This window comes from Anolis carolinensis, chromosome 1, assembly GCF_035594765.1.
Source record: "Anolis carolinensis isolate JA03-04 chromosome 1, rAnoCar3.1.pri, whole genome shotgun sequence".
In the NCBI taxonomy this organism is placed as follows: Eukaryota; Metazoa; Chordata; class Lepidosauria; order Squamata; family Dactyloidae; genus Anolis; species Anolis carolinensis.
The window spans coordinates 307,841,425-307,853,714 of record NC_085841.1 but is presented as its reverse complement, the minus strand read 5'-3'; the positions used below and the strand labels follow the sequence as shown (position 1 = coordinate 307,853,714).

Here is a 12,290-nt window from a genome sequence, read left to right as displayed (position 1 = left end):
AATAATGGACAGGGAAAGCTCATACTTATATCACAAATGTAAGTAAAGTAAGGCATTTACCAGAATCATGTTTATATATATAATGTTCCCCACTTATCACGGGGGTTACGTTTCAGGACCACCTGGATTAAGTGGAAATCCGCAAAGTAGGGACGCTATTTTAATTTTAATACATTGTTTACCCCATTGCTGCTGCTTCTGCTCCTCAGGGCTGCCCCCTTGCTTCAGCCCTGCCATGTGGCTCTGGCTGCTTCTGCCAGGGAAGAAGGAACGCCACTCCGCTCAGTGAGTGAGTGAGGGAGGGACGGCGGGCTGCAACAGCGGCAAAAGAGCCTGGAAGAGGTGGCCAGACTCCTCTTCTGCCACCACTCCACCCGGCCATGCCAGGAAACATGGAGGACTCAGAAGAAGGGGCAGAGTCCTCCACGAGTCCCGCGTTCCTTCTTCCCTGGCAGAGGCAGCCAGAGCGACATGGCAGGGCCGAAGCAAGGGGAAAGCCTTGAGGAGGAGAAGCAGCAGCAATGGGGTAAATAAATAAATAATAAACTTTCCCACGAAACAGAAAGTCCGTGAAAAGCGAACCGCAAAGTAGCGAGGGAACACTTATTCAGATGCACATGCATGTGCTTACAACAAAATATTGCAATGTAAAATGTTCTTACTCAGTGTTCCATTTGACCATGTTTGGCTCCAGAATGAATTTAAGTATGCATAAAGTATGGGGCACAGTGAAGAACGAAATTTTATTTTCCCAAGTGGATGTTCATTATGTAAGTTTCTTTGAGCTGTTTCAATATACAATACTCTTCAGTAAACATACTTAGCACTACCTGCCTTTAGAGACCTAGTTAATTAATAGTATTGTGTGCGGTATTTGTTTCATCTATTTAGTTCATGTCTTTGTTTCGTACCATCCATTTGGATACATGAAATGAAAGATGCAATTTTTAGATGAAACAAAAGGCAACACGGAAGAGAAAGCTGCATAAACACCGTGCTTTGCTTTCGTTTTCGGGTCGTGTGGCATCCACTCCTGCAAACTTCTTCATGCGTCAGAGAAGGAGGTGGGAGAAGGTGATCCTTGGCCAATTGGAGGCCAAGGAAACAGTGTTGTAGACTGGACAGGGAGGGTATATTGGGGGGGGGGGACTAAAGTGGCCATTGCGGTTGCGTCCTTTGCTGCTGCTGCTGGATGCTGGTGGGCTGGCTGGCTTGCTCTCTCTCTCCACTTGGCTTGGCTTGCTGATTGCCTTGCCTTGCCTTGCCTTGCTGCTTCCTTGCTTTGCTGGAGAGGACACTGGGCACTGGACAAAGATTTGGGTTTTATTTTTTGCCTGGCTGCTTGGCACTTTTTCTTTAAAAGGAAGGGGCTGGGATTTTTGAGTTGGTAGGGTAGGAGTGGGTTTGGCTGGGGAGTGCGTGTGGGGCTTTTCTTCTTTATATTTTGTGTAAAAAAACAACCCTTCTCCCTCCCCCTATTGGTTTTTTAAAAAAAGAAATATTTTTCAAAGGGAAGAAATTGTTGGGCTTCCCTTCTCTGTTTAGAAATCAAACCTGTCTCTCTCTATATAACTGGCCCTTGGAAAAACTACTATTTCTTCCTATCTCTTTTGCCTATGGCTTGGTCCTCCCTTTCCTGTGGGCTGTATAGAGAACAAATGCAATAGGATAGTCTTATTATTTGCTATAGATTACATATATTTTGAAAGCAAATACATTTTTGGCCTCCTGCCCCTATTCAAACCTTCATTCTATCTCTAAAACTGGCCCTTAGGAGAACTATAAATATTTTCTCCCAATGGTCGGAAATTTTTTGTTTTTTACGGACACGAGATGAAAATCCCATTTAGAGAGGCGCCCCATTTTCAGAAGCGGAGACGAAAACTAAAATGAGCCAAAATGAATGAAGCAAAACAAAACAGATTGCAAATTCATACAAATGCACACCACTATTAATTAATGGTGTGGGCTTGGCTTCAGACAAGCCTCAGCTCCAAAACTATATCTTAGCATATAGGAAGGAACCGTGCCTTTGTCCCATCATATGAATACACAGCCCACTCACACATCTGTGGCAGAGAAGAAAACAAAAGCTCCCAGGTGAGAAAGTATTATTTCCATAAAGACGTGAGTTCCAGAACTTCTCTTGCAACAAGTTTACCACTGCTGAAATGAAGTAGACTATACCCACAGTGGCCAAGGAATTTGACCCTTTTAATTTTTATCCTAACCCCGGTGGCAATCCAGGGGCTCCCAATGAAGTGCTTTGACATTTCTGTCTAACGTTTCATGACAGCTTGCTCCCTGGTCACCTTGCTTCTTCCTCCTCTCTTTCCCCCCACTCCTGCCCTTATGTGCCTCAGCCACAGCTGTGCGGGATGCTGTTATGACTTTGTGCTTGGAGTCATTTGTTTTCTTTCTTTAAAGGCAGGGGAGAGACTGGATTCTTTGTGAATGATTTATCACATGGCAGCAGGAGTGAACCTCATTTATTTGTCTAGCTGCATATGGTGTTAGCACCTATGATTGCTCTACGATTATTATATGGTGTTATTTTTCCCAGTTGTATACTTTGCACCTTTTCATAAGGTTAGATTAACTGGTTCCCAATTGCATATTATTCATTATTTTGTTTGCTAGATGTCTGGAAGGGCTTAGGCCTTCCATCACTCCTTCCCCTTACTTCAACCATACCTTGCCTTCAGACAAGTCAATTTAAATCTTGCAGTTTCTGATGATAAACGACACCACTTCTAATTGAAAATTATATTTGTCACCATTTTAATGGTTCAAATACCACTTTTCCATCTCTTGCAGTTAAAATTCTGGCATCCATTCCAAAATCTCCCATGCTTGCAATAAATCTGCTTACAAGTAATGTTTACATATAATATGATTATGTATTTTAATTTTTTCCTAGAATATGAATTTGCAATATCAAGCTTTTAATTTCTATGATCCAAAGAAATCTGTATACAGTACTTTTAATACAATATTTTCACTCTAGCAACACATATATGTACAAGAAAGTGGTGCCATTCTTTTCATCTCAGCCCATTTGCACCAAACAATTATCACTTCTAAAATTAAAACATGCAAGTGCAAAAAATGTGAACATTCATGTGAACATGAATGTTAACAACTTGGGAGTCCTCCTGGACTCATTGCTGAGCCTGGAACCTCAGATTTCGGCGGTGGCTAGGTTTTTTTAAAAAAAAAAACTTGTGCGCCAGTTGCACCCATACCTTAGACTTGGCTATGGTGGTCCATGCTTTCGTTTCATCTAGGATAGACTATTGCCAATGTGCTCTACATGGGGAAGCTTCAAATAGTCCAAAGCAGCCAGGTTAATAACTAGGGCAGCATACACGGAGCATACAACTCCCATGTTGCATCAGCTCCACTGGTTGCCAGCCTGCTACTAAGCACAATTCAAAGTGCTGGCTTTGCCTTCAAAGCCCTAAACGGCCCCAGCCCCATCTACCTGTCCAAATGCATCTCCCTCTATAAACCACTGTGAAGATTAAGATCTTCCGGGGAGGCCCTGATCTTGGTCCCGCCACCATAACAGGCGTGATTGGCAGGGACGACAGAGAGGGCCTTCTCAGTGATTGGCCCTCAGCTATGGAACTCCCTCCCTGGTAATATTAGATTAGTCCCCTCCCTCTTGTCCTTCAGAAAGATGGTAAAAACGTGACTGTGGGACCAAGCCTTTGAGACAGTGCAATAAGGCAACAATAGGAAACTTTACCCTGCTGACCAGGATTTGGTATGGCTAACCTGGGATGATTTAAACAACCGATTTTAAAGTGTAGATAACTGATTTTAGTGTTTATGTATATTTATAATTTATTTTATGTTCCAACATTGAATGTTTGCCATATATACGTTGCGCTCTGCCCTGAATCTCCTTTGGGGTGAGAAGAGCGACATATAAATGTTTTAAATAAACATTCTAAAGCCAGTGTCTCCATGCATAAAATAGGCATGTGAATGAATCACGTAGAATTTTAATGGAAGGAACAGCAGTCTAACTGGAATCAGCTAAAATTCATGAAGAAGTATGGCTTTGCTGTAGAAAACCAACACCTGAAAAATAGATTCCCACCTGTGAGTTGTGTACATACCTACTTCAAAGAGGAATATGTTAAGATCATTCCCCTATAATCGAAAGGATGAACACTACAGAATAAACACCAATACTTTCCACTGTACTTCTTAAATTTGTTTTTGTGAAAAACAAAAAACAGCATACATTCAAATGATCAGATTAGTACAATTAAAATATGCTGTCCGATATACTGAAAATACAACTCTCCTTTTACCATTTGTTCCTTATCTTTGGACTTCAATAACCATTCTTTTTGTAGATTTTATTCCTGCTCCTCTTCGTATTTTTGTGAGTTTTTGGGGGGGGGGGGGGGGGGAGAATATCCACATGCAAATTTCAGGCCCTAGTAATGAAACTGCTCTAATAGGTAATCTATTTGAGGTTTAGGGATACAGTATAACCTCCTTGATGGGAAAGAGATCACATTCAAATGGCTTGGGGCTTCATGTACATATGATCTCGCTTGCTTTATTTTCTTAAAAGCTGTATGGAACTTCACCAATATGTTAGCTGTGCTTGATTTTAAAAAGAACTTGTGAGTGCTTTGCAAGCATGGAGCCCTTTGGTGTGCTGGCTCCCCATAAGGCTCCCCATACACAAGCGTCAATGTGTCCTCCCCTGTGGTGCTCAATTCCCTCGCTCTGAAACAAAAGCAAACTGTTCTAACAAAATGAACAGAAAGACCATTCCACTTGTACAGATAATTGTTACCTCGGCTGCTCAACCTTTAACTAGCTGCACTAAAGGAGTTAATCTGGAAAAAACTACTATAATTTATTCAGTAAATTGCTTGATAAAACAAATCAGACCCATGGCCTGAGCATATAATGGCTATAACTTACATTTCTTATTTTCATATGCCAACTTTGTGGATGGAATGAGTTTGATTTAACAATGCAGTTCTGGGGAGTAACTGAAAAGGACCTGGGAAAATGTAATCATTGAATACAACAAAGAAACAAATAATTTAGTGTGTCTTTTCTTCAATCTAGTGCTGTCCAAGTATTTTGGGAAACTTCTCTTGTCATCCTGGATGGAAGCTGCAGTTCAACATCTAAGTGACACCAGATTGGAAAAGGCTGTTCTTAGACTGGTTCTCCTACACTGAGTTTCACAAACAATGGCATCCTGTGAACCTTTCTTTAGTTTTCTTAGGCAGACACATCTGACAGTAAATAAAATGTAAGGTGACTGAACATTTTGAACCTCTACACAAGGAGTCATAAAACTGAATTCTGTGCAGTTATTTCACATTATAATGAAACTTTCCACCTGTCGAAGGTGTCCAGATAATTTCTAGGTAGCAGGACAGAATGCAGGCAAGTGCTACAGTATTGGCATTAGTCCAAGAGACAGCTTTTAGAAATAAACACCAAGGCTGGGTTGATTTTGTTGCTGTTGAAAAAGACAAACACATACAAGCCTGCCTCACCTGTTAATAGATTACTCATTCCTCTTTTCAAATAACGTCATGTACAAACTTCTACTCACTGTATTTACTTGACTTCAACTTCTGGCTTTCCCAGAACTGTTTATGTTTCCATCTATCTACTCATTACATCACCTTGTGGTTTTCTTAAAAGGTTGACAGTGTAGAATGACTACATGGTTGGAGCATCTCTTTATCCAAAACTGAATAATTTCATAGTAGAAAAGACCAGGGCAAAGACTTGGAAGTGAAGCAGCCCTTGCTGAATATGTGCTTTTCCTGAGATTTTATTTCATGTAGTACATCACAACCTTTTCAGATTTTGGCTTTTAAATTAGATCTGTCCAAAAAGTAACTTCTGTACTTCAAGGTATTGAGAAACCAACAGAAATTATGTACCATTTGTATATGATCAGACCACTACCATTCCAGCTCCCACTCCCTGAATTTTGTTGGGGTTTGTAAAGACACCATTATGGATGGGTTAACTGGAAAAGTACGTGTAAGAAGCTGGTTGGCTGAGCCTGCGAACGGCTAGGAATCTGATTGGTCAGTTTCTCTGCCATGCTACTGGGGAACTGGTTTGAGCAGGTTTTTACCTCATAGTAAGTGTTTGTATGCTGACTGGAAACAGCCAGGAGAGAAGATGGCTGCTGGCTCTCAGAGGCCCTGTTATTTCTAAGGCGCTGAGACAATTTTATGGACTTTAAAATGACTATTTATTCCTACTGTTCTCTGTAAGCAATCAGAGAGACTATTGTAAATACAACTGCACTGTTTGACCATTTTGAATTCAGTAAAGTTTCTGTTAATTGTTCTACAAAGCTGAGTGGCACATCATTACCCTGCAGGGTGATGTTGATTCACAGGTGGATGTAAGAACTTCTATTTAACATCATTTACCATTCCCAGAAATCGTAACAGCTGGTAAACTGGCTGGGATTTTTGGGAGTTGTAGGCCAAAGATATCTGGGGACCCCAGATTGAGAACCACTGGTCTATCCGAACAAAAAGATCCATCCTGAATTCTGACATCAACATGTTACATTTCAAGAGTTCATAGAATCATAGAGTTAGAAGAGCCCACATGGCCCATCAAACCCCCTACCATGCAGGAAAAGCACAATCAAAGCATTCCTGACAGATGGCCAGAGCTGACTATTCTGCTAAGAAGAATCAGAGAGCAATGCTCATTTTCCCAAGGTGAGGCACACCCTGCAAGATCTTACTTGGTCAACAAATAGGATTTATCAGGTGACACTTGAGTCTAGTCCAATAATGTATAATAATAGTGAATGTCACTGTGCAAATGTGTGAGGCATCTTTTACAATATGATCAACTGGAAACTCAAAAATTCTTCTGGGAGAAGGATCAGTATTTATACATTCAGATGATTTAGGACTTCATTATATGAGCAAATTTACCCGTCCTATGACATTTTCACCACAGTTCGGGGATGGAACCCACCGGATCCCATCAAATGATGTAGAGCTACTTCCAATAGGGATCTGTTCCTGAACTGGTGAAAGTGTAGTACAGAGCAATAAGAACAAAGTAGATTTCCCATATTCTCATTGCCAGCAAGCATAAGGGGAAGTTAGGCAGCGATGCTTTCCCCCGTAGGCACAGAGGGACGGATACCCCTGCTGCCCCCAGATTTGCCATGTTGCCTGGAGAATTCCTGTTGTCGCTTTTGTTGGGCAACTTCGTGTGATGAGATCCTAAATCAATGCTTCATACTATTAGAAACAAACAGTCATTTCCTTTGAAGAATATGGCAAATGTGAATCAATATATTTTATACCTAAAACATATTATTCTATGAAACTCCTGAGAAAGAATAGCAAAATAAATCTAGATCTAGTTTTTCCCTGTAGAGATAGAAAAAGCAAAAAACAAACAATAAAACTTGACTTACAGCTACAAAATTAACTAGTTTGCTTGAAAAAGGGGGGAAATGATGAAATCTAACAGGAAACTAAAGCTTGGGTTGCTGTGAGTTTTTTGGGCTGTATGGTCATACTCCAGTAGCATTCTCTCCTGACATTTTGCCTGCATTTATGGTAGGCATCCTCAAAGGTTTGTTCAGAGGTCTGTGGGAATAAGGCAAGTGAGGTATGTGTGTGTGTGTGTGTGTATGGAATGTCCAGGTTGGGAGAAAGAACCCTTGCCTGTTTAAAGCAAGTGTGGATGTTGCAATTAGCCAGCTTGATTAGCATTAAGTAGCCTTGCAGCTGCAAAGCCTGGCTGTAACTGCCTGGGGGCATCCTTTTTTTGGAAGGTGTTAACTGGCATTTAATTGTTTGCTGTCTGGATTCCCCTGTTTCTGAGTGGTGTTCTTTATTTACTATCTTGATTCTGGTGTTTTTTTTAATATTGGTAACCAGTTTTTGTTCATTTTCATGGTTTTCTTTTCTGCTGAAATTGTCCACATGCTTGTGGATGTCAACAGCTTTTCTGTGTTGTTTCTCTGCCAAATGCAAAATTACTTTACATAACAAAGGTTTCTACTATTTTTAATTTTTAATCCAACTCCAAGAACTGTGAGCTTCTATTTGTCGCACATTCAAGAATCACTATACCAGCAGAATCAGGAATGAAGTAACATAAAGAATGTTGAGGCATTAAACATGATCTTATCTCATAATAGATGGAAGATTACTGAGTATAGGTTTAACATGCTCAGCATATAGTTTAGTTTAGTTAAGCCAAGGCAACTGTCCATCACATGTAACCTGGCAGCTTTTCTGTCTGCGTGAAAAGGAATCTCTCAACTAAATCAGATCATAAAAGCTAACAATAGAAAACCTATAGAAAGAATGGGAAATAAAAGCTTAATATAATGTATTTATGTTTTTAAAATGGAACAGGGTAGTACTGTTCCAGCACTGACTTCAGTTCAAAAGTAACTGTAATATTATTTATTTATTTACTCTATTTCTACCCCACCTTTCTCTACCCTGGAGAGGACTCAAGGCAACTTACAAACAGGCAATTATTAAATACCTTAAAAGATTTCATACAGACATTTAAATTAAATTAGATTAAAAAGACATATTACACAATTAAAAACATTACAATACATAAGAAATCACGCCATCCATAATCATAGTTCAGGCCTTTACATAGTCATTCCATACTTCCAGATCTGTCATTACTAATTAAAAATAACCAAGTGGTATAGAAGTAAAACTTCAGTATCTTTCTCCTTTTTCCAAATCAAGCATTACCTGAATTTTTCATACTAGAGCTGTTCAGTTTGGAATCCTTGATGACCAAGTGCTTAATCCAAAGTGTGGGAGCTGTGATTTCTGGAAAGTAAAGACAGGCATTTTAAGAAGAATGCATGTTCATAAAAGAATGTGTTAAACAGAATGACAGTTTTATTAATAAACTTTTCTCAACGAAGTTCTAACTCCTCTGTAAAGTAGAAGGCAGTTAGGAAAGAGGAAGCTCTCATTACAGATAAATATATATAGAGACTCAATCAAGGAAGTCACAGCCTTGAGTCTGCAAGACCAGAGTTGATGATAGCATTCACTTAAATGTCTCTCATTAATAGGCTTGCTATAAGTCAGAGTCAACTTGATGGCTGTGAACAACAACTACATTTCTTGTCCTTGGTCTCAGCACTACTTTGCTTCCCTTGAAGATGTCTGGGCAGCAAGTGGCAATGGCGTAAGGCCCAATGTCATCAAAGCTTTTAAAAAGAAAGGGAGGAAAATCTCAGAATGGGATCTTTCAAGGATTCCTCGAATGATGTAAAAACTGGACTAATCTCCTTGCTTTGTCAAGGACTGTGAAAGGAGTGCTGATTTCCCTATAACAGGTAAAGGGGCATTTTTAAAGAATACCTTGGAGTTCTAAGGATGTCCTAACAGATTCAGCCAAGCAGTTTTTGCCAGGTAAGATCTGAGCCTACCATCGTAAGAAATTAATTTAACTGCTCTGCATTGAATATAGCAAAGTGCTAAACAATTATTTCTCAAACTATCTGATGTGGCTGACTGGCATTTTCCAACAGTATTTCCTAGGCACCATCTACACTGCCATATAATGCAGTTTCATAAAGCAGTTTAACTGAATTGAACTGCATTATATGGCAGTGTACTCATATAATGCAGTTCAATACAGTTAAACTGCATTATGAAACTGTGTTATGTGGCAGTGCAGATGGGCCTTAGACAAAAATGTTTATTTCATGCAGAAGTCAGTCCAATTCCACATTACATGCAAATGTGTGTAATGAAACCCAAATATCCACTTCTGCATCCCAAGACTTGAATTACTAGCGTTCTTCTGACACTATGTGGTCCAGAGGTAGAAAAAAATGTATGCAAACAATACTAAAAAAAAAAAATCTTCCAAAAGTTCTGCAAAGTTTCCTTGGGCATTCTATTAAGATGGAAGTGTACACACATTCACTTGAACTAATTTTGGATCAATTTGCCTCTCCAGTAGTTCATAGTGACCGACACCTAACAAACAAATGCAACTAAAATCAAAAATATTCTCAGGCATGGTTACTTTAAATAAAGTTATCATTGGCTGAACCTTTAAAATCCATCCCATAACAAAGATGTCATATGATGGAACCTTTGCTTTACTTTTCTTAAGGTATGAAAAGTACTAGGGAGAGAAACAGAATAACATCTGAATATCAAAACACTTTTTAGTTCTCTAGAGTGAAAAGTAAAATATTATTTAGAATTATTCGGTCCTTCTCAGGGAGTTATCATCCAACACATCTGGGGGGGGGGGGGAGGGGGTAGATTAGGGAAATGCCTTGGGGTTCAGTAGGTGTTACCTTGAGAAAACAAGCCCAAAATATGATGATAGTGGCAGTATAGATACTGCAGAACTAGTTTAGATAAGTTATTCTACCTATTAATTCTGTTCCCATGGGATGACTGAACAAAATAGATTATTTTTGAAAAATTTGTCACCTTAGAAGCCCTTCAGCTCAACAGATATGTTCAACTATCAAATACATAGTGAAAAATTTAATTCAGGAACCTACTTAGCTACAAACTTCATGTCAATTTTTAAAGCTGGTTAATCCCAAAGCAACACAGTGAAGTTAGCTGTTGCTATGTCATAGGCAACTTTCTATACAACATGGGATGATGCATCATAGTCATTTAAATCAGCAAAGTTTGAATGTGCACTCTAGCAATCTCAACCTGAACAGCTGCCCCAAATAATTTTGTAAGACTGGCATTTTTTTTTCTTTTTGATCAATACAGATATCAAAACACTAGAACAGAGATGGCAAGCATGTACCCATCCACACGTTGTTAAATTATACCTCCCATTGATCCTCGTCAACACACTTAATGGGAGGAAATGAGATGAGATACGGTTCAGCATCAACTAGAGGGGCTGCGTGATTTTCACCCTTCAGCTAAAGTGACTGAAAGCAAAACGATTTTAATGACTACTCTAGTGCCAGAAGCACAGTGTCATACATCTGTATAATCCAGCTAATGAAACTAAAACAATGGTAATTCTCCTTATTTTACATCTACCCTGTGTACTCTTGTTTCTGTGCTGTCTGGTGGTTGGACTGGATGGCCCTTGCAGTCTTTTCTAATTCTGTGATTCTATATACTGATGCTAAGGGTCACTCAAAGTAAATGAATGTGGATGATGACTATATAGTAAGAATATTTGGTGCAGATTTCAGATCCTTACATAGTGAAATGGTAATTTCATTGTTCTGCCATATAGTTCTGGTTCATTTCATTAAGTCAGCCCCAAATTGGATCATGTGTTTTGATATTTGATCACTAACCTAAAATAAGCAATACTAATACTGTACAGGTGTTCCATAAGGACCAATACATTCAATAATTTAAAAAATGATTAAACAAGTTACAAGATATTATGTATTACAAGATATTATTGCCTTTAGCGCAAAACTGTAGAAGATGATCCTCATATTTGATAATGTTGTCAGGTTAAATTATACACAAAAAGACAAAAAAAAGTGGGAATATGCTTATTGTCTCCTAAAAGCACAGGCTATTTCAGAGTTTTACTCGTGTAGTATATACTGATTTAGAATCATGTCAAGAGCTAATCATTTTTATCCCTCCCCACTGCCCCATGTCAGGAGTGACTTGAGAAACTCCAAGTTGCTTCTGGTGTAAGAGAATTGGCTGTCTGCAAGGAAGCTGCCCAGGGGCCGCCCAGATGTTTTGATGTTTTTACCATCTTTGTGGGAGGCTTCTCTCATGTCCCGCATGGAGCTGAAGCTGATAGAGGGAGCTCATCTACACTTTCCCCGAGTTGTATTCAAACTGGCAACCTTCAGGTCAGCAACCCAACCTTCAAGTCAATAGTCCTGCCAGCACAAGGGTTTAACCCACTGAGCCACCAGAGGCTCCTTATTTTTTTAAATGGAATAGCATCATCAGTTTGGAAGTCATAATAGACAAAAATGATTAATGTTTTAAATGAATAAATACCAACATAAATTAAGATACAAAGGGAAAAATCAAAGGTACTTTCTTACCTTCTCCATCAAAAACAGGTTGGGTCTCCATGGTAGGTGTTGGTTTTGAACCATCATCTGAATTGAGAGTTAAAAAGAATCGAAAAGAAACTACCATTATCGAGGTAAATACTATCTACTCTCCAGTACTTTTGAATGATTGGGGGTTTACATGGCCCGGCCAAGTCCATCAGAAAGAAGATAACACATAGAAAGAGACAGACAAGAACCAGAAGGTATAATAAAATATACA

The 12,290-nt window shown here is 39.2% G+C and overlaps 1 protein-coding gene across 2 annotated transcripts in view; it reads right to left on the bottom strand.

The window, feature by feature from the left end:
- The window catches only part of smoc1 (SPARC related modular calcium binding 1), a 94,083-nt gene that overhangs the window by 23,934 nt on the left and 57,859 nt on the right, over positions 1–12,290 (bottom strand). The window contains exons 6-7 of one of the 2 annotated variants that reach the window (XM_008118146.3): positions 12,059–12,148; positions 8,772–8,852 (exon numbers count right to left, since the gene is read on the bottom strand). In XM_008118146.3, the coding sequence (XP_008116353.1) occupies positions 8,772–8,852; positions 12,059–12,148 (171 nt within the window). The remainder of the gene's footprint in view (positions 1–8,771; positions 8,853–12,058; positions 12,149–12,290) is intronic. The other variant, XM_003225660.4, reaches the window with a different exon arrangement.